General features: G+C 48.4%; 1 protein-coding gene across 1 annotated transcript in view; it reads right to left on the reverse strand.

Annotated features, from left to right (window-relative positions):
* LOC115391987 (metabotropic glutamate receptor 8-like) overlaps positions 1–27,248 on the reverse strand; it is a 111,466-nt gene that overhangs the window by 39,389 nt on the left and 44,829 nt on the right. The window contains exons 3-5 of the mRNA XM_030096440.1: positions 8,050–8,185; positions 6,629–6,783; positions 6,409–6,546 (exon numbers count right to left, since the gene is read on the reverse strand). Coding sequence (XP_029952300.1) covers positions 6,409–6,546; positions 6,629–6,783; positions 8,050–8,185 — 429 coding nt within the window. The remainder of the gene's footprint in view (positions 1–6,408; positions 6,547–6,628; positions 6,784–8,049; positions 8,186–27,248) is intronic.

Genomic DNA, 27,248 nt, shown 5'->3' on the forward strand with positions numbered 1-27,248 from the left:
TCTGTGCTTCCTCATTAATCTGTGATGTTATATTTTCGGATTGAGAACGAGAGAGAGACCATCAGGTATAACGATATGAACAATAAGATCTGATCCGGACAGCAGTGTTGATCTCATCATTCCCACACTGTGCAGGTCGTCCTGATCAGGGCGTCATATTGTAACGGCTGATCTGAGGAGCTTCTCTTTTCCTAACTGTATTTGTAAAAAGAAAAAAATGGCTGAAACGATGCACTAGAGACATGTGCTTTATTCCTGATGATAATGCAACGCACCAACACGGATGGTTATCAGATGTACAGGATTAGAAAGAGCAGATGTGAAGCAGCCCCATCTTCAGCTGCTGCTGGTCGAGTAACCCGTCACCGGTGCTGTTAACCGGTTCACTCCTCAGGAGGAGGATCAGCTGATCGCTGCTGGGCGTCTGAAAAACATTCCTTTGAACACAGCTTTAGACACACTCTGGTACACACAAACACTCTGTGGTCTGTCAGCGCTCTGAGCACGCACACACACACACACACACACACACACACACACACACACACACACACACACACACACACACACACACACACACACACACACACACACACACACACACACACACACACACACACACACACACACACACACACACCACGCTGCTGACTCGTGTGTTTGCCTGTTCGTGTGATGACTCTGCCTCAGAAGTCTCTCTGGAGCCTGAACAATGGCGTGCGGCGCTCGTCCCGATCAAAGCCTGCAGGTGAAGGCCGGCGGCGTTATCAGAGCGGCAGCTGGCCGCCAGCAGCCCCCCCTCCACCCGCGGCTGGCGGGCGGGCGGAGACGCTCCCCTGGATTTACCCAGCACCCTCCACAAATCCCCTCCGGCGTGTCGGATGTGTTCGTCGGGGCTCCGGCCTCCCGGCGGCCCGCCGCCTCGGGGGAGGAGGCCTTGGCGGCCGGCGCCGGGATTACAGGCCGCCGTGGGACTCTGCAGTCAGCAGAGACAGACTCAGCACTGAGCCGGGAGAAGGATGGCAAACACTCCTTTCAGATCCCATTCCGATTCCCTGTGACGGCCGCGTTCATCTCAGGTCCTGTTTAAGTCTGCTGCTCCAAACCCAGCTGGAAGTCCAGCTCCTCCTGCTCCTCCTCCTCCTCCTCCTCCTCCTCCAGCTCCTCCTCCTCCTGCTCCTCCGGCTCCTCCTGCTCCTCCTCCTCCAGCTCCTCCTCCTCCAGCTCCTCCTCCTCCTCCTCCTGCTAATCCTGCTCCTCCAGCTCCTCCTCCTCCTCCTCCTCCTCCAGCTCCTCCTCCTCCTCCTCCTCCTCCTGCTCCTCCTCTTCCTCCTCCTCCTCTCCAGGAACATTAACAGGGTCAAAGTCATGCTGTTTTGAAACTGTGCTCGTTCAGCTCAGCAACAATCAGCAAACATATCGGCAGATCTGCCAGCAGTCAACAGAAAGCTGAGGATCAGAAGGATTAGCTCAACTTTTATCAATACTGCACGTCTGCTGGTCCTGCTCCACACTCCACACTTCACATTTTCTATTCCCGCACTAAAACCCCTGAAGTTCTCTTCAGCGAGTCCTGATGCGTTTGACTGCCTGAATGAAGAAACGGTAGAATGACAAGTAGTGTACCTTATATTAGCAAAGAAATTGGGTTCAGTCTTCTTTTCCTTGCTACAGATTTGAGTGAATGTTATGCTAATATGACGCAGTTGTCCATATTCACTGTTGGACCTGGAGCATGCGGTGGGTTAATGTCGGTGTAATGCCTCAGCTGACACGGTGGACATCAACTCGTATCTCCCGTTTCTAAAAATATCTCCCTCTGGAGCGCACAGTGTCCTTTTCTTCTGTTTCTTGTTTATATTCATTGATGTACTTGACGGGATTGAGTGAACGGTGGATTAGTAAGCGCTCGAGGGTGTCGGGGACGCCTTGTGTCCCAGGCCTGAGAGGTCAGGCCCAGAGTGATGATCCCTCCTGTTAATTAGCAGGCAGCAGCTGCAGCCACAAATCCAGCTCATGAATATAAATGGCGGTTCAGCGCTGAGGCCCAAAGAGACAACAAACCGCGGTGACCGTCCGACATGGAGGAAATGCCACGGCGCGCTGACAGAAAGCCGTTGTGGCGCTTTCAAATTTGAACCCCCGCAGGAAACACACCTCTGGAGGATCATGTGAACCGTTCACCACTTCACCCTCCACCAAGACTAATGAAACATCTCAGGAACTCTGAGTAAATCCCCTCTGAAGACCAGAGGAGACCTGAAGGTCAGGCCTCCACTCCAACACTGCTTTATTTAACCAACTGAACCCTTTTCTCAGCTGTCAGTGCTGGAAGGTATGAAAGGAAATCAGTGTTCGTACATCAAACCACCTCATTTCTGAGTCATCTTCTGGAATATTTCTGAATCCCAGCCACACATCGAAGCTGAGGTTGGACTGTAGAGAAGTGTGTGTGGCCTGTCGTCTGTGAATGAGTTATCTGAAGGAATCCTTCAGCTGATTCACAAGTCCAGTGTTACTGAAGAGTGGAGTGATTGCACTGACCCCAGATTGACCATTTTGACCTGATTGGGGTCACAGGGTCACTGGACCTGACACCATGCAGTGACCAGGATCTGAGATGGGTCCGGGCGGTCTGAGGAGTTCAGGAGCTGTGAGCTGTACTGAAGAGGCTCTCTGCAGAACACAATGCTGCAGCATGTTTCTGTTTCTGCAGCACAGCTGCCTCAAAACTTTCTATCGTCGCTGAAACACCACACTCGCTCCGGCGAGTCAGTCACACGGTGCAGCGTCCGACTACAGGTCGAGTTCAGCCCATGTTGTGTTCTGTGAAAGGTAAACTACACAAGTGGATCCTCTGACTGCGAGTCTGACGCTCTGGATCCATCAGCCATCTGTTCTCCTCTTGTTCAGAGAAGAAAGAGACGGAGTGGAAAGGTGGAAGGAGGGAAGAGGTGCAGCAGGTGTTCTGACGGCGGCCATATGTAATTACTCTCATCGCTTCAAACGCCCTTCAGCATCAAAACACACACACACACCTGTGTGTCCCGCGAGGCTGTCAGGGTGGAGTGAATGGAAGTAAAACCCAGCTCCGGTGAAAACATGTGTCTGCAGCAGAAATGTCACTAACATCTGAGCTCCAGCGCCAGGGCTTGTTAATCTGGGCTCCTTCACCTCGACGAGGCTCATCCAGTCTGAGCGGAACACCAGAACTGAGCGAATTCTGCAGGTTATTCAGTTAAGCAGAGGTTAAATAAGATAAATAAGAAGAGAAGGGATTTTTAAAGTAGCCTGCCTTCTGCTGGCGCTAAGCTAACGAGTGACTGTGGCAGCGAGGAGAGATGCTAACACACTGTATGCTAACACGCCGTGCTGTAGGTTAAGAGGTTCTACAACTTTGGTTTCAACTGCAGCTACTGGAAAAACAGTTTTCCCAAAAATGTTTCTGCACAAGATCGATGGAAGAGAAGGAAACTTAATAAAAATAAAACCGTTTTCCGTATCTGTGTTCAGGAGCAGCAGGTGATTGACGCACTTTAAATTCATCCCAGACTGTCACATCAAGCTGAACCAAACCTTTCATCCTACCCATCCTGCTTTGCAGCTCTTCTCTCTGAAAAAGCTCCCAGTGCAGTAAATTTGAAGGCGTCTGCTTTTCTTTGCGGGGTTTGCCCGGTGGTAATGGTGCCATCTGTAAAACCTGCTGGGTAATGAAAAGCTGAAGTGAGCTGTTGGCGCTCGAACTCGTCCGCTCTGTTTCACGGCGAGGAATGACCACATGGCGGTGGGTTCTGAGACGCCGGAGCTCCAGCTTTCAGTTAAAGCTCCGCGGTTGATTTGTGCAGAACAGTTAATGCTCTGAAGGATTTGGACACAGACAACTTCACGCATTTAGCTTTGTGGGATCCCAAATTGATGCGATTCGCCCTGGAAAGAAGCGTCTTGGACGTCATGAGAAATGTGGAAATTCAGCAGCAAGCAGGACGGAGCCCCGAAAGCTGCTCACTGAGATCTGGTCTCAGTCTAAACTCTCTTTCAGACCAAGGCTCAACATAAAACCAGAAAAACAGAATCAGTTCTCTGGTTATTCATGAACACTACTTTATAATGAAGCAGAATTTCTAACCTGAAGTGAAAAAAAAAAAAAAAAAAAAAAACACCTCAGAAACTTTCCTTTTATTTGCAGAATGAGGGTCCAACCTGCCTCAGAGGCAATGGAGTTTAATAATGGAGGAAGAAAAGCATTGTGGGACATTCCAGAAAACCCCCGGCGATACTGATAGAGCAGAAGCTCCTCACACTATCTCTGCAGCACGGAGAGCAACTCTGTGTTTTCCCCCGAAATCTCCGGCAGTCGTCTGAGAACAGCTGAGTCAGGAACAAAGAACTTAACCCAATCATCACGCTCCGCAGTTTGGGACCGGAGAGGAGAGAGAATGTATTAGATTGCCATGATGGGATTTTTTTTGGAGGCGGCCTGGCTTCTGGGAATGGATTAGAGAGGCTGTGTGTGTGTGTGTGTGTGTGTGTGTGTGTGTGTGTGTGTGTGTGTGTGTGTGTGTGTGTGTGTGTGTGTGTGTGTGTGTGTGTGTGTGAGGTGCAGAAGAGTTTTTGAGGTGTCTGAGGAAACCATAAATTTGAAAGTAAATGATTAACTTCCTCAGTCAAGTCGAGTCTCCCTCAGCTTAAAAATCACCAATCATGTCGAGACGGAGTGGCTGGGACTGTATCTGTGACCCGCAGCCGGACCGCCGAGCGCGAGGAAGACGGCGATAAGGACCGAACCGGGAGGAGGAGGAGGAGGAGGAGGAGGAGGAGGAGGAGGCAGGGAGCCTGGAAGTGGAGATGGGACAGCCAAAACAAGGCTGCGAGGACAAAGAGAGGTGGAGGAAAAGCTGAGTGACGAACAGGAAATGACAGACCGTGGAGGAGAGACACAGGAGGATTAGAGGAGACGAGGCAGAGGGTTTGGAGCCGCACACATTCATCCTCCAGATGTGTGAAGAGCATCCGTCAGCCAACAAGTCCAATAAAAGCCTCGACAACGACCACTGTGAGCGACGCTGGTGTGTCCAACCATTAATCACAACACAGTCACGATGCAGGAATGACCAACACGAATCAGAAACACACATCCAGCAGACTGAAGTGGAGATGAGGGGCGTTTGGTGCAGCAGCGTCATTCAATCTGTTGATAAGTTCATCCTGAAACGTGTGGACAGGGTTAGAGAAGGGGATCGGAAACCGGTTCAGAACCGTTTCCCAGTGTTTCGCTTCCTTGGAAACAAACGACGTCCTGATTGACTCCAGCAGGAGGAAAGACCTGACCACACACGTTGTGCGACTTGCGTTAAAGCAACACTAAGGAACTTTCAGTTTTCGTTGATTCTGGCGGCGCCAGTGGACAAAAGGGGTAGTGTTTTGCCTGAACGAATACTACAGTTCCCATGAGGCCTAGCGCGTGGCGTCGTAAAATGCTGCTCCCGGTGGCATGCTGTCGGACTGAACTCGCCTTCATTTGTTTCCAGTGGCTGTGTGAAGGATGGATAGCGACGACGTAATGAATCTAATGGTGGTTAAACAATGTTATATCATGATGTGACGCATGCTGTAAAGCAGTCCGCACATTTGGAGTTTTTTTAGTGTGCAGGGTTCCTACCACCCTCCTCACAGCTGCTCAGTCCAAGTGAAAGCAATACTGACGCCCTCAGGCCGTGACAGAGGGGTCATTCAGCTAGTTGTAAGTCGATGTATCATCACAAAGGATATTAAAATGTTTTATTAAGGTTGAAAAGTTCCTTAGTATCGCTTTAAGCTACACAACCTGCCAGACATCGTCTTTCTCCAGCACAGCCAGCAGGAGACAAGGCGCCCAAACGGCCCGGTCACTCCAAAGTTTGGTTGCATTTCATGAGAAGCGACGACAGAGCAGCCTGCAACACCTACAGACAACACAGCGGCACTCAGCATGAGGTGAATGAATGAATGTCCTGTTTTCCATCCGAATCTCAACCCAGCAGCAGCTCCGACGTTAGCAAGTCCTCAACTAACTAACTAACTAACTCGCTCTGCCTATCATGTCGGCCTCGTTGTAAAACCTGCTGTATTGTTTAATAACAGCCTCCTCATGCATTTTCCCAAGTGATCATCAATAAGAGAATCAAAAATGGAATCAGAATCATAAAAGTCTGTCAATTCCCATCCCTAGAGAGGAGAGGAGGAATCAAACCTGCAACCGTCTGACCACTCCACTAATTCAGTAATAGCTTCAGACAGTAGAGTTCTCAGCCCTGACTGTGAGAGTTTTTCAGATAATCCTTCCAGTTGATGAAGTTTCCCAGCAGTCATCTCTCTGAATCCACATCACTTCCTTCCCCATGCACCTGGTGAACCTTCTCTGGATCTTACCTGTGCACTTCTTCGGACTGCCGGGCCTCTTGCCGTGCATTCCCAGCTTACAGCCGAAGTTCTCCTCCCAGAACTCGGCGAACCAGACGTTCCTGCGGTTGTTGGACAGCGAGCGGCTCTTGAAGTAGCGGTCGAACGCTGCCACGAGACGGGAAGACGTCACTCGACAGCCGGCGCCGCTTCACGAGGCAGCGGAACGGAGGAACGACCGACAGCTCACCATCGACCGACGCCCTCTTGGGGAGGATGGTGACGGCGCCTTCGGCCACCCGCTCCTGCTGCACCACGGGGGAGATCTTGGAGCCCCAGCTGTCGGAGCCCACCCACAGGAAGTGACCCGTCAGGTTGTTGCGCTTCGCCGCGTCCAGGACTCGCCTGTAAATGGCACATTTCAGATATTCAGTGGAAGACCAGAGCTTACTGACTGGAACGATTCCAGATGAGCCACGAGTAGAAGTCTTCGGGCGCCGCAGGAAGTTGATGCTAACTGAAGCTGATGTTAAAGCGATGGTCAGAGTTTCGCCACAGCGCCCGTTCACCCACAGGGGGCGTCGCTGTCTGAGAGGAATCTATTGAAAACCCGTCACGGATCCGTCAAAGGCCATCTATCCGTGGACGTTTGTTCTGGTCCTTCACTTCCTGAGTGTCTCTGTGAAGTCTCAGGGCGAGCCACTTCCTCCTGCGTGTGCAATCAGAGCTGCAGATTACCATCAGCTGTCACACACACACACACACACACACACAGTGAGTGTGACAGTGAAAGCAAGTAATGCTCTCGGTTCACTCACATAATTGGAAACTTGTTATCTTAATCTGCTCTGAGCAGTTGGTGGGTGAGCCGATTAAACACACTGAGAACCTACAGATACTGCGCTGAGCGTGGGCGTGCGGTCGATCTCCTCTCCGGAGACTGTTTTCCTTTTAACACACTCATCAGTAAAGAGGAAAAATAATCTGCTTTTAAGTGAAGTTTCATGCTCTCAAGGAGCTGTCTCCACCGCGTCGTCTCTGCTCGGCCTAATCCAGAGTCTCCCATCGGCCTGAGACGAGGCCTCCGAGCTCCCCGATCAGCACTTCCCTGGATCTGCGCCTCTGCTTGGTAAGGCTCACAGCTCACGTCTCCACAGCGCCGCTCCAGGCCCAGTCCAGGTCCAGTCCAGAGCCAGGTCTCTGTGTTTCTGGCTCCGGGCGCTTGGCGAGCTTCGACTCTCTGTGATCCGGAGCGAAGCACCGGGACGGGATGAGCTGGGTGAAACGCAGAGCTGCAGTCTAGAAGCCCACGGCCAAGAAACTCATTCAGTCAGATCTGAACATTTCACCTGGCACCGTGAGGGATTTTTTAAAAATATAAAAGTGGAATGAGAACCATATCAAACTGTCAGTGCTGCTGTGTGTGTGAAACTGAAGCTGTTCCTCAGGAATCTTGATTATTTTTGTTTATTTTGTCAATATTACAAACAGTATCTGTTAAATTTCAAACTTGTGGCCTTGATGTTAGACTCCAAAGCTGAATCAAGCAGTCTTCTACTGATGTTGAGTAACGAGAACGATAAATTCTTGATATTGTACGCCGTTATAAAGCTCTGCCGTGTTCGTATTAATAGCTTCTCATACATAAACTCTGGATCCATGTCGTCTCACCGAATGTCGTCCTCGTTGGCGAACATGATGACGGCCCGTGCGTTCGGCGTCTCCACAAGTCGAAGGACAATCTTGTCAAACTCCCCCGGTCTGGGCTCTCGAGGAATCTTCAGAGACTGAGCTATACACACTCCACCTGCGAACCAAAGAGGAGACCATCTTTAATTCACTCAAGAACAAGGAGACGGCTCAACAGTCAAACGGGAGAGCACAACATGCACGGCCAGTGGAGCGGAAATCCCACAGCAGGTACAGTCCTGTTCACTCCGATTCGGCCTGGTTCAGTCCGGTCCAGTCCAGCACGGTCCTGCTCGTTCCGGTTCAGTCCTGTCTTCCCCTCAGAGGCCGAGGTGCTTCGGCCTCGAGGCTCTGAGTCCGTTCTGGATCAGCATTCAGTCCTGGCACTGCTGCTCAAAGCTGAACCGGAGGTGAGAAGTTATCAAAAGAAATCCTGGACTGGTGTCAGCTCGTCGTCGGGGTCAGGACTGACGAATGGAGGGTCTGGAGTGGACATTTGTTCTTGTGCTGAGATGAGAGCATGCCGTGTTTTCTAAGTGACTTCCTCCACATCCAGCCGGCGGTCTCTGCAGCGCTGCCGTCTGAGGCGGGAGCAGAACCAGCAGCTACCCAAACACAGATCTGTGCTTCCATTCAGGAGGCACACCGTCCCACCGGACGTGATTAGCTTTCCTTTCACCTGGGGGATAATTACTCTCTCCATCCCCTGAAACAATTAACTTCACTGACCCTCTGCTTTCCTGGAGGTAATTTCAGCCTTCTATTACCATTATTAGCATGTTAGCTTGAAGACCTGCATCTCTCTGGATGTTTTCTACGATAGACTTCTTCAGGTAATGAACCAACCCAGCGAGGGGAGGAGATGCGTCGGCTGCAGATTCTGTCCTGGTAGCTCGGTATTCTAACAGAGACGTTACACTCACCGTACAGCCGTGTGGTTCAACTGAGAACTACCTTCAAAATCTTGTTTGGTTCCGTTTTACAGTCCCATGAACTGAAATTCAATCAAAGCACTGAGACATCTAAACATCAGTCTTGGAAATGTCCTTCTTTGAGTCATGCTGTCAACCTGAAACTATGAAAACATAAAACATAAATCTGTCTGTGCTGGAGGGAAGATCCGTCCTTCTGGATCGGAGTGTGTGTTCACTCACACACCTGCTTCAGTCAATCAGCGGATGAACGGATCCATCCTCACTTCGGTTCACCTGCTGACTCTGATCATGGTTTGGCTCTGTGCTTCACTGCCTTCACTGCTCTAATGTTCTCATCATCTCCACTCATCCACTGGGGCCGTTAAACTTTTATCTGCTGTCGATGAGAAGAAGGTCACGGGGTTTATTCATGCTCCAAGATCCTAAATCCTGTCAGATTATCAGCAAACACTGAACATTTACAAGTGGAATTTCCTATTATTGGAAAGACTTCACATTTATGATGTGTATTCCTGTTCAGAGCGTCTCCACCGGACGAAACCGTCAAACCCTCAGCTTCTAATTAGATGTTTTACAGATCAAACACCACTGCCAGGGATTGTTTTATTTTTAAAAACTTTTACTTTCGAGAGAAGTGTTTCATTCTGTATTTGACTCACAAAGAAGACAAAGATTAATAGGTAGAAGTGATAAAAAGGAGAAAGGTAAAGAGGAGGGCAGCAGGAGGATGATGAGGGAGCGTGAAGCGTGAAGGAGGACCGAAGGCGAATCAGGGGAAATCCTCTGACTGACGTGGTCTCGGAGTCTCTCCAGGCTTGTGCGAGTTTGGGATTTGGAAAATGATCCCTCTGGACTCGTTCACAACCTTTTCAAGTGAACTAATATTAACTTCATTCAATGACTCTTAAAAATACAAATACAGACGGAGAGCAGTGACCTACATTCACTCAAACGAAGTTCTTTTTGAGCAATTTTTCATTTTTTAAGTAGTCTTTGAAACAGGTAAGTACTTTTCTCAGTCTCTACTTCTCTACATTGGAAATCCCTCCCCTGACTGGGTTTGATATTAAAAAGGGAAAAACAAACATTTTAAATGAACTGCCTTTTTCTTTTAGTTGTGTAGATGTTTAGATGGGAACTTTTTCTTTTACTGGAGTGAAGACATTTTCCGTCCTGTTTTTCCACCTCTGCGTACGGACCAGGTATACAGGAAGCTTCGCAGGGCATCGGCTCAAGTTGTGTTGTACGTCGCTTTGGACAAAAGCGTCTGCTAAATGAAATTGTAGAATTGTAGAATTGTAGAAGTCGACTCTGTGCTGTCTCGTGGCCATTTCTCCATTTGCTCGCCATGAGTTCACATGGTTCTCTTGACGTGTCTGGTCTAAATTAAAGGAATGATAGTTCAGGTATTTAAACTCTGTGGGTGCCGTTACAGTGTTATTGTTTATATCAGGGATGTTTGGTTGAAAACAGTTGTAACCTTGTTTTTTACTTGAAAGTCCGTCTTGTTCGAATCAAATCAAAAACGCAGAGTGTCGTTTTATTTTCTCCTTTTCACAGTGAATAGGCTGGATGAAATAAAACTCCTGTCCTGCTGTCCTGATCAGGTTTCACACTCTGAATCGACCTGTGTTGAAGGTAAAGGCTGACTGGAACGAGGCTGAGAGCTGAGGTGAGCCAGAGACTGCTACTCTTCAGGAGTGTCCAGTGGTTGGTCTTGGTTTCCTGTGCTGCGCAGTCTCTCTTGTATCGAACCTCACCGAAGCAGGGTTAAAATCTTGTGCCCAGCCAGAGCCCTGGGACGCTGTATGAACACGACCACAGGCATTCGGACCCTGAACAGCCTGGGTCTGTTATGTAGGTCCTTCTGTAGCCTCTGTTCTCTCCAAGCAGTGCTTATTCCACTGGATCTCAGACACTATTCACCATTCCTACCAGGCGTCGGACCACCCTCTGCCACGGGGTGTGTGCTACCGCTTCATCACAGCAGTGTCCATGTCTTCAGACGTCCTGAGGGGAGTACCCTGCAGGACACACATGCCGCTGGCACCTTTTTCTAGGTTGAACAGAACTACTGGAAGCACTGGAATTTGGTGAGACTTGTAGTTGTGTAGATTAACTGAATCGAGACACAACTGATTCGAGAGACTGCAGGTAGCTGTGAGGTGTTTGGACGTGCTGGATGAGCTGTACTCTGTGATTTCAGACAGGTACAGACGCTGCCTCCTCTCGGCTAATGGCAGCAGCTCGCGCGCCGCTGATAAAAGGCGATGTTCTGCTTCACCATCGCTGTGAAAACTCGCCTGCTGCTCCAGCAGAAATCCTCTGGGACGCAAACAAGAGCAGTGGTGGAGTTTTAAGAACGAACTCTGTGCGTCTGACACGAAATGAAGCGAGGCTGAGGACGAGCTGCTCAGACCTAATTGGCTCGGAAGATGCTCTTTTGTATTCATTTGTTTTTTATTTGTTAGGAAGATGGAGTGTGTCGCTGCAGGAGTGTGTCTCCAGGGAAAAAGAAACTCACTGTGTCTGGTGGGTGTGACCTGGGTTGTTTAAACAGCAGTGCAGTCTGGGAGATTTCTTGACAGATAAAGAGCTGGACTATAAAGTTCTGCAGTCGGGAGGAAAATAAGAGTCCGAAGTTTGGCTGAAGTCATGTCTCCACTAAATAAATCCACAGCCAGCAGAGAGCTTCCTCCTGTGTCTGTGTGGTTTCCAGTGTTTGGTCGATTATTCCCTCTTTTGAACAATGATTATTCCTCATGAAGAGGGTTAGGGTTAGGGTTAGGGTTCTACTGGAAATACTTTTAACTGGTTTCACATCTGTAAGAAAGGACAAAGAGACAAACTCTGCTTTCTTCTGTTTTCTTTCAATCTTTTCTGACAACACCATTCTATAGAATATATAACTGAAAATAAGAAAAACCTCGTCTACAGTCTACAGGATCTCTGCACAATTCATGTGTTCAATATATGGATCATATTTCCTCCCACGTTATGAGTTATAAAGGCAATCTGATATCCATGGACCAGGAGCCCGCCAGCATCGGTGAAAAAAGCTCCAACATGACAAGATCGGCGATGTAAAGGGGGAAATATTCACGCTGATGAAGTGTGCTCTCTGTATCACTGGGCCGATAGCTGATCGATTCCTGCTCAGTCAAAGGAAGGCAGCGTGTGAAGTGGCCACTGCTTTGGATTTTCCTGCTTCTGCATGCTTCCACGTGGGCGAGTCGGCCAGCTTGGCTTCAGTCTGGTGTTTTGGCAGGTTACAGGATGGAGAGGAAACCTGTGGGAGTTCAAAGGCAAGCGGCTGATCTACTATGACTTTCAGAACCAAGACAGCTGTGGAGCTGCTCACGCAACACCGAGAAACGAGCCTCTGGATTGTCTGAAACACCCTCTCTTCATTTGAACCAGCAGGATTTAGGACTTTATTCCTGGACTGAACAGAGTTCCTCCAGGAACACTCTCACAGTGTAACATCCAGTTTAGTGTCAGTTTCCTTCTGAGAGCCGCAGTGAGGATAAAATATTGTCCAACATTGCAGAATGTCACGGAGCCGAAGCGTTATCTCGGCTCAAGAAGTGAGGCGAGCGGCGGCGGTTCAGATCTCGTCTGTTCCAGCTGTAGAGAGATGGAGATAAAACATTAAAGACCCGGCTGCCGTTATTATCACCGCGAGCCGCTCTGCCGCCACTCCCCCACCAGCCGCCTCCATTCAGATGCTTTAGGAGCCAAATTGATTCCATTGTGAAGGCGTGGGTCTATCGGGCCATCGGACTGGAGCGCCGCCTCTCTCCTTTAAGGGCTGCTTCTATAACCAGGGCGCAGGATTATGTATTTGAAGGGCTGAAGGTCAGGATGCTGAGATCGCCATGCCAGTCGTTCCATCTCAAGTCGCAGAGAAAGCTGGATTTGTCTGCCCACCTTCAACTGAACTTCAATTTCTGACATCTTCTTGGTTTCACGAATAAAACCGTAAGAGACTCTCTATCAGCTGAGCTGATCTCAGGGAGAAAAGTCTTTAAACAACTCTAAATGTGTTCTTCAGGCTTCAGTAGGCTCAATTTGAAATGAAATAAGACCAGGAATACCATTACAGAGCCAAGATTTCTCTTCTGCAGGTTTGAAATCAATACAGAGACAACTGTGCATGCTATCAGCGTCTCAGGACAAATCCCCAAGAGAGCCGAGGAGCAGCGGGACGCGTGGCGAGAAAACGAAAACCGCTCATCAACACACTGCATTAAGGCCAGCTGACACGAGAAAGGGAAGCTGCTAAAGAAAAACAACTAATAGCTATAACCAAGTACTCTTGAACGACAGTCAGGCCCCTCTCAGTCCCGTCTCGGTGGTCCTCACAGAGCTGTCCTGTCCTGCTGCTGTCCTCCAGTCTGTGAGAGTTACTCAGAAACATGGCCACGCTACTGTCAGGGGGACCTCACTCAGAATTAATGAAGAATAACCTTTAATGAAGTTATGTCTTTCAGAAAATACTGATGTTAGCACAAACTGCTGATTTTTATAAGCATACCCGTAATAAAATCTGTACTGTTCGTTTCAAAACATCTCAAAGTGAAAAGAAATGTGAAAAATGATGCACTGTTTGATAACCGGATTCACAACAGACACTGTTGTTTCTGTCTTTCCAGAAGCTTGGTTTTAGCCTGTTTGACTCAGATGCCTCATTCACACGAGGTTTCCAGGGAAAACCTGACTTTTAGCCTTCGCGGTGACATGAAAACTTTTTATAAATAACGTGTTTCCACGGAGATGGTAGAAATGCTGGAAACGGTGCCGTTAGCATGGCAGCTGTTGGTTGTTCAGTCCAGTTCACTGTGTCGGGATTTTCTTTTCCGCTTTGCTGTTATTGGTTGTGGTATCTTCAGTTTTTATTAACTATATTTTTTGAAGATCTTTAACCTCATCCAGGCTGAAGAGACTTCACTTTATGGCTCTGTCTGAGGAGATCGTTTTCCATAAAGAATGATCTGTTCTCGACTGAGGCCGTCCTGAAAGTCACAGCAGGCACTGGCTGTACTTCTGGATGTTTTCTTCTTCTTTTCAGGAGTAAATTTGGAATCAGAAAAATAACCCGGAGCTTGAAAAGCTGAAGTGCTCTGCAGCACAGTCCTTTGTACAAGTGCGGCGCTTCTCATTTGCATGCGGGAAAGAGGAGCAATGTACACAGCGAGAGATAATGTTCACTACAGTGCGAGCAGTTAATATTTCAACCTGAGAGTGGAGATTAGATGAAGACGCTAACGCGAGGCAACATGAGGAAATCATCTTGAGCTGTAATGAAACCTCAGGGACGCTCCAGCTGCAGAATACTGATGCTGCCACCTTTGATGACGGCTTTTATTCCATCAAAAGCTGTTTTCCTGACACTTTCTCCCCCCGCTGACCCTTCACGTCAGCAGGATTCATTCCCCAGGAAAGTGTCAGAACCACATTTCCTCTGAAAAGGTTTGGTCCAGCGGGGTAAACACACTCAATCTAACACGAGTTAGTGCTGCAAACAGCCTTAATTCATCTTATCTCCATTACCACAGCCTCGCTCACCTTCATTTTAATGGAAAATGTCAAAAAAAGCTGGTCTGAATGGCGTGTTCTGCTCTCTGGATATTCAGGCCTGGTTAACATTCCGCTCACACGGCGGGAAAAAGCTAAGTGCTTAATACGATTGCTTTTTTCTTAATGTCAACACTGACTTAGCCACGGCCACTGTTAGCGTTAGCTGTGGTCACTCAGCTAGCTCATTAGATGGCTAACCATCGACACGAGCAGCCACCGCGGGCTACGTTAGCATCTGCCGCTAGCTGGGATGTCTGGAGGCTGCAGAGCCGGGTTTCACACTCAGTGAGCTTCATCTCCAAAGCTGACAAACTAACACAGACACTGCTAGAGCTAACGGAGGCCGAGGAGGAAGAAAACATCAAACTCACTGAGCAGGAGAGGGAGGAGGAGGAAACGGACAGGGATCCACCAGCAATGCTAATGCTAGGCTAAGCTAGCCAGTGAATTCAAACAGAAAGAGTCTTTGGTCCGTGGCCTTTGTCTCCCATGAACTTTTTGAAAGATGCGTAGTTTTGTTTAGTTGGATGTTTGGTTTTAAGGCTTAGCTGTAGAGTGTTCTGTACCTTTAAGAAGTAAATGATTTGATATGAATCTAAACCCCTGTTTTTATAGTTTTAGAGGTCGTGTGCAGGCTGTAGGTAGAAATCTATATGAAAACTCTGTTTTTTTTTTTTCTGGAGCTGTTAAAGTTAACGGATGCTTTCTGGAGAATGGTTTTAATCATTTAATTCAGACCATAACCAAACTGCTCACAAGTCCCTTTTAACTTCTTTTTGTTGCATCGTTGAGCCAAACAGGCTCTGAAAGCATTTTCATTATGACGACAAGAAACAAAGAAAAAATCCACAGAAGTAAAAAGAAGTAAGCTTGTAAGGAGAGCATTGGTAGTGACACTAATTAGACACTTTGTTTTTCTTTTTGTGTTTGCATTTATTAAGACAACATTTACAAGGCATTTAAGGAGCTTTAGTACATTAGCTGCTCTCACTCTTCAGAGAATTCTTAGTTTGAACATGTTTGTCCAGATTCCTCATCGTGAGTCCACTCTTTATCAAATCAAATCAAACTTTATTTGTAGAGCACTTTTCATATGCATAACAACAAGGCTTTATCTGTCTTCCATGGCTGAAGCTGTTCTGCGACACGGCCATTTGTTATTCCTGCGTCTCGCAGCGTTGACAGCTAGCTGAGGATGAGAGCAGACAGTCTTTCAGACACACCCTCTCTGCATTCTCAGGGTTTTCTCAGGTGAGGACGACCGATACGTTGAACATCTCTTGAGCAACAGGACGTACCGATTCTCACTACAGTGACAGAAACCTGCAGTAAAAACTGAATTACACCAAACGGCAGTCAAACCGAGCAGAGTTCCTCTAGGGTTAGGGTTAGCACCAAAACGTTTCCAGATCAGGTCCAGGTTCAGATGACATCTGACGTTTCTCCGAGGACTGGCTCGGTTAATTCCCTCAGATTATAAATCTGAGTCTGACTTCTCACAAGGCCTGCCTGGACCCTGTTCGGGGGTCAGGGTTCAGCGATTAGGTCTTTTACATAGTTGGGCAGACCCGCCGACAGGGAGCCTGTACGGCACGCCACACCGCTCCGCACGCCGCACGCCACAGCGCTCCGCTCCGATCACACCCCCGATCACAATGTTTCTTTATGGTGTTCTTGTTGTTGGTGACTGATTTGAGCTGTGGCGGAGGTCTGCGCTCTCTGAGAGCCAAATTCTAGTCATTCATTAGTATGCAGTGTGATAAGTACATCTCTGCAGTTTTTAACAAACCAAACTGATTGAAAATCAGTGCAAAACCGATCAAGTTCTAGTTGTTAAAGAGGAAGAACACAGTGTTGTGAATGAACAGCTGCCTGGAGCAAGATGGCCGCCCAGAGCTGATGATCGGCTCCATTGGTCCGTAGCAGGAGTGAGACATCTCGCCTTTATATACATATCCATGAACTGCACCCTGGACAGGTCAAAGGTCAGTCATAGGAGCAACATGGAGGCACACAGCTGAAAGAGGAGACCTGAGAGAAAAGCCTCAGTTCTTCATGAACCGACACCTCGAAGCTTCTCGTCTCACTGGACAGAACTCCACTGAACTTTTTGATTGGTTTTGAAAGATGGTTGGAAAAATGAGGACGTGGTCAAAAAACACTGGATGTGAGTTAAAAACAAGGCAGACTGAAGAAAAATGATCCTCTCTGATCAGCTGTGCAGAGAAGGAATCACAGTGTATTTAAGTTCTATTTGTAACTACAGTCATTTGTCTACATGAAGGGAAGAGGATCTTCTGGCTTCTCCAGAGCGTCCTGCGGGAACCCACACACACACACACACACACACACACACACACACACACAGCGTCAGACGTGATAATATGGAAATGCATTCTTCCTCTGTCGTTGGACACAGAGCAGGAAGGCGGTGCTGGTGCTGACAGGCTGAGGACTGACTGACAGCTGCGCCTGAACTGAATTCACTGAACGCTACAGATAGCGTTATTTCACAAAGAAATCAATAAAATCCACAACCCGGAGCTCACCATTCAAATTATTCACAATTTAAACCGTGTTTTAATCCAATTACGTCCAGTCGTTAGTCTGATTGAACTTGTGTAACGTTGTGCTTTCCTCCGGGATGGATTCATTTCAGCCAGCAGCTCATTTCTCTGTTCCTCTAAAAATCTGTGCAGGAGTAAAACTAAATAAATAAATAAAAATGTCTCAAGTATTTACCTTAGAAAAACTAAACTCCAACAGCAGGCAGCCCTGAATCATGATGATTCCTCCACCATGCCCAGTTCATAAAGCTCCGCATGCAGAGAAATGAGCTCAAATGTGAAGTGATGCAGGCAGATGTGTGGACTGATCTACTGACGGGACGCACTGAGACGTCGGTCTGACAGATGAGCAAAGCGACGCCATCTGTTCAGCGTGTTCGCCTTCATGAATATGGAATATGAGGAGTGTGTTCCAGATCACCAAAGTACCGGGAGGAGCTCCTGCTCATTGATTAAAGTTGAGTTTTATGTTGTACGTTTGACAGTTGTTGATGATTGAGTCTGTTTTCTCAGTCTGCCTCTCCACGGCGCCGGCGAACATGGCCGCCGCCTCTCTCAGGACACAACACCACCACACGGCGGTTCTCGACCGCTCTCTTCAGCCTGACTTCATGTGTGAGGAGCCTGAAGCAGCGGGGAGGGGAAGGAGTTCAGTCAGACTAATTTGTCCTGTTTGGATTTATGGAGCTGCGGCCATTATCTTTACCGGCGAACACAAGCTCCACCGTGGCATTTCAATCAGCGGAACCAAAGAGAAGCAACATTACAATTTCACTCTGCTTTTAAACTCGGCCGAGGAAAGTCTCACAGCAGGAGGCTCCGAAGTCAAACGCCAAATAAACACGCCGCATCCAAAGGCAGCGGCATTATGAGCATTCAGAGATATCATTAAAGTGAGACTATAAACCTTTTTACTGTAGTCTTTCAATTAGCAGCTCACCATGACAGCAAGACCATTTCCCAACACCCCAAAACACAGAAATCCCCACGGCTCAGCACAGTCCCCCTCCCCACCTCGGTTTACCCACAGAGCCATGCTGGAGTCGCAGTGGCAGAGAGAAGCAGGACTCTTCTGCCCACTCGCCTCTTTCATTGCTGGCCTCGGAGCTCCTGAACGCCCCGACCATGAAAGGTTTCCTGGGTAACTCGTGCACAGCCTTGACTTGAAAGCCGCTGAAACAAGTGAAGCAGTGTGTCCATGAACCTTTCAGTCGGCCGAAAAGAAAAAAACAACGTCTCTTCAAAGTGCCTTCTTTGACATTCTTCCCTGGAGTCGGAACCGGCCCACGATCCTTTCATTTGTATTACAGCAACAGAGCGTTTAGCTCATTAATGAAACAGCTGAAGAAGAGCTGTGCTGTCGCTACGCCCCGGGGTGAATGAAGGATGGTGTTGTTTCAAAACCTGTGACAGAAATCTGAGAGCTGATAGAGGGAAGAGCACACAAGGAGGAGTCGGAAAGCAGCGCTATCAAACACACCAGTGTAAATAAATGTATTGATACATGATGCAATACCATACCAGTACGTGTGTATTTCTGTCACTAAAGGACATCAAATGGGAAAGATGTGGATTTTACAGTCTTATCTGAATTTAATGAAGTGGAAAACAAAACAATTAACTTAAACGTTACTAGATTTTGTCTCACAATAAAATGGAATAACAAAACAAAACAAAAATTAAGCCGCACGATACAAGAAAACTCACCAAATTTGGCACGCACATCCAGAGAGGCCAAACATTTGATAAAAATTTAAAAAATAACCCCATAACTCCATCTGCTCTCTAGCGCCACCTACAAACAGTAAAATAGCCGCCACGGCCCACAGGAATGTCGTAGAGAGATCAAACCGTGCCCCTGACCTAAATCCGACAGGAAGTCCACTATTTCCCTTTCAATGTAAAATTTGGCTGAAAATCACTCCTCACTTAAAAATGATCTCGTCTGAGACCGCTTGTCGTAGAGACGTCAGAGTGGCGCGACCTGATAGAGGACGAGTTCCTCGACAGAATTTGTTTCAAAGTCACACGGTGTGTGTCAGCCCTGACACTCTGAAGTCTGAAACCTTGAAACACTAAAATGGACGATTCGTCCCGTACGAATGTCGCAGACAAATCAAAGCAACGTCGACGCGTTCGTCTCGCACAGAGATCAAACCAACACTCACGCTTTCAGCTCATCGAGATCTACAAATCACACACTGACACCCCAGACCGAAATCAAACAGGAAGTCCACTATTTCCCTTTCAAAGTAAAAATCACTATTCACAAAAAAATTATCTTGTCCGACACAGTTCGTCGAAACACTACAGGTTAACCATTGACAATGACAGTATGTACTACCTTTCCAAAATAAAAGCACAAAATTCCTTCAGAATAAAAGCCCTTTTCAATAGAAATTCACGTAAAATCATGATGAAAATGGATGTTTGCAGAGTAGCACGGGTCCAGGTGACGTGGACTTCGATCGGCAAGGTACGAGGACGGCCTCAGTCGCGGGCCGGCGGGGGGACTCGGTCCCGCCCAGTGCTGCTTACGGCTTTAATTTATCCAAGAAAACTTGAAATCAAACTTGATTTCCAGTCTGATTTCTTCTCATGAATAAACGGCAGACAGCAGATGTAAACACTGCCCCTAGTGGCCAAAGAGGAAAAGTACTTCTATTCAAATTATTAGATGGCTTTGGAGTTCTGATTAGCTTCACCGCTAACCAAGAGCTTACACCACATCTGGGTGTGTTTAAAGAGTAGATCAGTGAAGATGACCTTTCATGCTCCACTCGAAGCAGGTGGGTCGATACAGGAGTCCTCAGAGGACAGACGACCCCACGTCTGTCCATCTTTTGAACTCACTTAAACTCACACCGTCACAGGGCTTCATGTCCCCGTCTCCCAGTCTGCCGTCTCTCTGTGTCCCAGGTCCCCTGATCTCAGTCTGGTTCTTCCAGAGTCTCTCAGCTTCCCTGTCCCTGGTCTGGTTCCGTGCCTGTCCTCCCTGTTCCAGTGCATGTGTCCAGTTGTCTTTCCCATCATCCTCGTGTGTTACACATGTGTGTCTCCCTGCTGTGACAGTCGGTTCGTTGTGCGTCTGTGTAGGTCAGAGCTCTCACCTGCATGACACCCATCACTCTGCAATTCCTCCTGTTTGCTAAATAAACAAGTTTCCAAGCAACCCTGCTGCCTGCATTGTAGTCCTTCACAAGTGTTATGACACTAACACACACACACACACACACACACACACTGACAATAACAGGCAATTTAGAAGCTCACGTTCACATAATAGTCACATTGTTGAAGTGTGGTTCAAACCTGGGAAACATCAAACCAATAAAACCTCAAAGCTGAGCGTTCGGCAGGGATCCTGCCACACACTCACACACACTCCCAACACTGTTAAACCCTTCAGAAGTGTGTCAAAGTCTTCTTCCAGCTGCTCAGGTGCGCCATGAGAACCGGCCATGCTTCAGTCTTCAGGAAAATAATTGGTAAATGTTGGACTTTGGCACTGCTCCCTGACGGTCGAAGATGAGACACACGGAGAAAACTCACCATCAGGAAAAATCAGCATATCTCAGAAAGTCTGGCTGTGCCCGGTTCATTACTCGGCTGCGGATCAGATTCTAGCAGTTTGGGCTGCGACTTCACACAGCTCTAAAAATACCCACACAGCAGGGACAAGAAGCCAGAACTGGGACACTTTGAGGCGCCGTGTGAAAGGTCTTCTTCTCGTCCGACTCCGGGCTCATTGTTAGCTCTGGCTCGGCCCCAGGTCCTCCCACCCCAGCAGCTTACCGTGGTACGTACAGCCTGTGGACGGTGCCAGAAGCACCGGCCAACATTTCACGGGATGCAGATGAGCGGGACAGAAGACAGGAGTGAGGACTGCAGCGGTAAACTGTGGCTGAAATGAGAGCGTGGGGACGGCGGAGAGGTGGATCCTCTGGCTCCTGTAGGAAGTTTTCAGATTACCAATCCAACCCGAAAATAAGTTCAGTCGTTGTGTCGAGACTGAGCCAGTAGAGAGACTCCATCTGCCCGTTGTTCTGGAGCCAACCGCCTCGAACTGTGAGAGACACACCTGAACAGCTCGCCGCCCGTCACAGAAACACAACCACACACACTCAGAGACACCTCTCCTCTGTGTGGGAGGAACGAGGACTACCCTGAAGAAAACCCTCTCGGGCACACGGGGAACCAGAACTTCTGCCTGTTTGGGATCAACTGCAAAAGTGGATTAACTCATTTCAGATCACTGGCAGATCTTTTGAAATCTGACAGTTTCTGATAAGTCCTTAGACAGAGCTTTGACCGTGGACAGCCTGACAGCTTATACTTCATTTCAGACTTTGTCAAGCTTGATTGTAATCTGATGTAAAAGTTTCTACTATTCTCAAGTGAGATTGAAATCAAGGACACTGTGAAAGTATGAAGACTCCAGTTCCTGGACTGAATTCCACGAAGTCATGACTTGTTGGAGCATGATCCATGAATATTGTTGTTATATTTGAAAGACAACAAATACAATCTATTTGCACTCGTGCTGGCCGGACGGCCCACCTGCTGTTTTGATCGTCAGTGTTGAGCGTTTTCTTCTGTTGGTTATACCAATGATATGTCCAAAAATCACCCACCGTGAAGCAAACCCATGAAACGATCTCCTGTTCTCCGTGTCGCAGGTACAATGGAGCCGAATTAGACGTCATTCAAATCCAATGCTGTCTTTAAGGCCAAAAACACCAGACAGGACAGGGGGCTGAAGCCAGGTCAAAAACACAGAACCAGAGTCACAGAACGAACGGGTCCCAGCAAAAACAACAACAGAAAGATTCTCATGTAGGTTTACTGTTCGTCTTGATTCCAGATCTGAGCCGGTAACCAGCAGGGATTCATGAGTGGAGCGGAGCTGAGGGTTAGCACATCAGAGTGACGGAGCGCTGGGAGGAAATCCAGGACAGACCTGCTCTACATATTCATGGCTTCCTGTGGACTGAATGAAGGTGGAGATGTTGACTCACATTAGCAGACCGAAGCTCTTTTTCTCAGCCAGCAGAAATGATTATTTTCAGGGGTTTGAATCCGAGCCGCGGAGCAAACAGGAGCAGACTTTGGCAGAAATCTGCTGAAAGCGGAGGTGATCCTGACAAAGCTCAGAGGTGACATGAGACATGCGATGTGTGTGTGCAGATGTTAGTCCACGTCTTCTTTCATGGGCGGCTGCGAGACGAGCGGCGGTCTGACGGGCGTGCACGGCGGGTCTGTCCTCTCTAAGGGAGCAGCTGATGAAATTCATGGCAACGGCTGAGCTGAGACTCAGTCAGGACCTGTGTGATCCGTCTCAAGGTCGTCCTTCACAAAGCACTTTTTAAAGAAAAGCTCCAGTGTCTTTAAATAACAGAGAGACATCGTTGAAGTGACGTCCAGGATGATTGTTTGTTAAGTTGACGCATTGAACTAAGTAACATGCTTCTGCTGTGAAAGAAGAGACATCAACATGTTTCCTTCCTGTGCTGTCTGGGGACATCTGGGGACATCTGGGGACATTTTCCATGGTCGGGTGTCTCTAGTAACTTCAACACTAAGATTTCATATTTCATATCGGTCAACAAATAAACACAGTGACACTAATAACAACAGTGAAAATGTCAGCGTTTGGCGGGGTTGCCTGTTAGCACACGGCGTCTCAGTGTGTTGATGAGAGCAGCTATCATTTACAAATAAAGCTGATGAACACCTGCTGGGAACAAATGAGGCTATGAGACTGAAGGATGTAAACAGGTTCTGGGCGAACCTTTATTTCAGCTAACAGAAGCCCAGAAAAAGAAACCTTTGTGGGAGTTTGTCTTTCATTGCACCCTCACGGTTGTTAACAAGCTGGGGATAATTGGAGCGCTCCGGCTTTCCTGCAGCTGATGATGTATTCAGTGAAAGCAGCTAATTTCAAGCCTCCGCCCTCACTCACAGGACTCTTGTACAAAAAGAAAGAAAATCCTCACAATGGGTTCCTTCTTCCACTTTGTTGCTATAAATGTGCACAAAAGAGACCCTTGATGATTCACAATCATAATTACTTATTATTGAGAAGCCCCCGAGAAAATTTCTGGGGGGACGATTTTCTCAGTTGTTGTCAGAAAAATCTTGAGAACCAAACCAGAAACATTTGACTTATGAGCTCGTTTTGGACAACTGAGAGGAATCAGACCCAGCTCAGTCCAGGACTGAGGAGAGGCAGCCGGTCAGGGCGCTTTGAGGTGCTGGTCTGCCAACCTGTTGGACCAGCAAAGAGACGCACCGCTTTTTAATCTCTTCTCCATCATCCCAGAAGTTGAAACTGTGTCCCGCCTAGTGATGTTCGAATAAGAACAAATCATTCAAAACCCAGCTAGCTAGTTGACCACTGGCTAAGCTAAAGCTGACTGTCAGTCACATGTTAGTTTAGCCACTGGCGTCACTCAGCTGTTAGCTTAGCTGCCTGTAGAAACCAGTGTCGATCAGATGTTAGCTTATTACTTTCGCACCTGGCATCAATCAGCTGTTAGCTTGTTAGCTTAGCCACCAGCATCAGCCACCTGTTAGCTTCATGAGATTTTGTTGCTCCTATACGTCATCGATCTATGAATCCATCCAGACAGGTCCTGGACCGCCAGGAACAGGCAGGATCAATACATGTTAGCCTTGGACCTGGTACCATGCGGGCTCTTATTACAAGTCTCTCATCAGCAGGAAGTAGCATTAGCAGGATCAGTCGACGGATTCGAGTCAGATGTGAGGTTGAGGCTACCAGGTGTCTTCACCAGGCAGTCCAGGGGATTTAGCCTGGTTTAGCTTTAATCGCTACAACCGCTTCAAATGTTTTCATGTGTCATTGCCTTCCTATCTCATGTGTCAGTCACGTTGGTTATTAAGCAACCCATCCAGTCGAGAGAGCTTCTGAGGACAGTGAAATGCAAACCCGTCACTTCCAGGGTCCTCTGCTCCTGTCAGACTCCTGCTCGAATCCATTCACACATCCAGCACTTCTGTTGTCTTCTGTGTTCATTTCTCTGGTCAGACAAGGAGGACACGGACAGAAGAGTCCCTCTGAGTCCCTCTGCATATACGATTAATGAGCGTACAGATGGCGGGAAACCTGCTGCTCGTGCTACAGCCTCATCATGGAGCATCCAGGTCGGTTACTGTGTGTTAATCTCTCTAGAACATCCTGAGATCATAACAATCATAATTCATGAGAAGATTGTGAAGGAGTCACATTTATCACTTTAGGGACAACAGGAAACATATTTTCAGGAAAAAAAAATAAAAAATACAGCTGCTCGTTGAGGGGATTTGAAAAAAGGACATTTGCCATGAAAACTCTGTAATCTTGGGCAAACAAATGAATTTAATGGGGTCTATAAATGTTTCTTTGTCAATCTTTCTTCAGCAGCAATAATTACAATCAGATCAATGCATCAACCAGGCTTCACGAGAAAGTTCTGCTGTTCAAAAGGTTCTGGATCAGAGGGTTGTTCCTCAACATGAACTTCAGTCCTGGAGACAATCCAAACCTGTTCTGTACAGAGCTTCCTGACGCCCTTCATTTGACTGAGGCTGGACTCAGCATGAAGGTCAGGGCTTCAGGTGAGGTGTTGAGGTGGATCCTGTCTTCATCCATCCCCGTTCAGTTCAGATCGGCCCGAACGTTCACCTTCCAACACAACGGCCAGAAACACCACCAGCTGCTTCAAACCTCCACATTTCAGCGCTGGCTGCTGTTACTAATCTTCATTTTCGCTGAGGCGTCACATCAAATAGCGGAGAGCCGGAGTCAACGGCGGCGACGTGACCTGCTCGTATCGGCGAGGCGAGCTGCTGCTGCTGTAATGATATGAAGAGAACACCGTCTGCAGGCTTTAAATGCCACAGCCCCGGTCCTGCTGCTGACTCTCTGCTTCCCTTTACGGCTCCAGATCACCATCTGCTAACGGCCGGCCGCGGCCCGAGAGGAGCCTCTTCATTAGGAGAACATTACCACGCGTCCTTCCAGCGAGTCCGACGGGAATCCTGCGAGACGTGTTTGAGGACTGGCAGCCTCAATGTGCAGCCGTAAAATGCAGAAAGGCCGTGATGTATCATCACGTCAGCAGCAGGGAGCGGAGAATCAAGGAGGGCTGGCCGGGAGAGCCAGCGCAGAGGGAGGAGAGGCGCGTCACGCCGCTAACAGGAACACTGACAGGAACACGATCCGCAGCGACTGGAACCAGGACTGACGGATAAACGTGGCTCTGGACGGGTCTGTGCAGCGAGGGGAGGAGGAGAGCTTCTATTCTGACACCGTCTCAGTCCGACAGGAGTCCAGACGGTCAGCGTCCACCGGACGTCTCGCAGTGCAGCAGGCAGACGAGGGACGATCCCACACAGAAAGACAACAACACCTCTCAGAACGCCGAGGACCGTCCCAAAGTCCCGCGCTGCTGGGAAGTCCTCCCAGTCCCAGCGAGCAGGACTGAACCGAGCTGAACCGGCTCCAGCTGGTCTCTGACTGGAGTCCGGTCTGGAGGAGCTCCAGCTGCCACGACCCCCAAAACAACACGGACCAGGGTCCACGTCTCCGATAAAACCAAAAACACTGAACCGAGATTCACCTGAGATCTGTCTGGGTTCCGACTGACGTCATGAAACTCCCATGATTCCCTGCAGTGGTGCAGTTATCGTTCATTAAATCTGCAGACTCATCATGTTTTCATGCATTTAGAAGGAGGGAGCTGCTGCAACGTTCCGGTCTGGACAAGATGACTTTTTTTGGAAAATCCCCCTGTTTTTGTTGCTGTGTGTAAAATATCTGGTTTCCTTTCAGTTTAATTCTTCACCTGTCATCATCATCATCATCATCACAGGACTGAGGATTTAGACGATCTAAAAATACCGAGCATCCTCGGTGAAGGAAAGCCCAGTCTGCGTATTTGTGGGACGGCGTTTGATGTTTTCAGCTCCGCTGGATGAGTGAGTGTTTTCTGATGTGTGCCTCGCTCCATGTAGGTCAGCGGTGTTTTTGCGGCGGTTCCCGGTGGCGGAGCTCCCGAGGCGGCCCTCCAGAGCGCCGCCGGTCGTCTCCTGCCTCGCTCGCCGCCTCGCCGCGAAGCTCCGGCCTCGCTAATGGAGTGTTTTATGTGTTTGAGGAAAGGTGAGCCGCCGACTGCAGATGAGCGCGCCCGGCTCCGGAGGCAGCGGGGGAGGAGGAATCCCTCGCCATGAAATATTCATCCACTCCTCCCACTGCATGCAGAGCAGGCCGGCCGGAGAGAGAGCCCGCTCTCCAGGAAACGAAGCGCAGTGAGAGGCAGAGACAAAAGGATGAGCGGGGAAAACCGCAACTTTCTGCTCAAAACACAGACGAACAAGAACAACAGAGCAGAGGGCCACAAACGGCTCGTCCTCCTCCAACAAGCACAGAGAGGAAAGACTTTAACGGGGGAAGCAGCACACAGCAGAGAGAGGACGGGAAGCAGATTATCTCCGACAGGATTTCACACTTTTGAAAAGGAAAGAGGGAAAAAGGCAGGAGCGTTTTTATTTCTGCTGAGAAAAAAAAACCCTTTAATCTGACGCCGTCTCAGAAGAAGCCTGGCTGAATCTGACCGGAGCTCCGGATGAGGAGAAACACCGAGCGGCAACCCTCCACAGGAAGAGAGACCAGAGAGCCTTCTGGGTATCAGAGCCTCGCCGCCACAGTGCAAGGCTTCATAGATTAGGCAGACGTTAGCACTGTGAATTCAGGGATCACAGGTTAAAAGCTCAGATCTTCACCTGATGTTTAACTTCAGGGTAAATTTCAAACAGACTGAGCACCACGGTGACGTGGCTCTGAGAGCGTCGCAGCAGCTCAACTGCGTTCCTACCACTTCTGAAAAAACGCCTCTGAAGGTGAATGACTCTCGAAAGTGTGTCACATGAAACTCATGGCCACCTTTAAAGGCTGGTTTGGTTAGATTACACTCCCACGGTGGGAGGAAGATGCTCTAAATGAGGGGTTTGTGTCACCTTTAGCATGCTAACGCATTAGCTTGGATGTAGTTTAAAATCAGTGCAGATGTGTGTGTTGATCATGAGTCGATGCCAG

This window comes from Salarias fasciatus, chromosome 7, assembly GCF_902148845.1.
Source record: "Salarias fasciatus chromosome 7, fSalaFa1.1, whole genome shotgun sequence".
NCBI classification, from domain to species: domain Eukaryota; kingdom Metazoa; phylum Chordata; class Actinopteri; order Blenniiformes; family Blenniidae; genus Salarias; species Salarias fasciatus.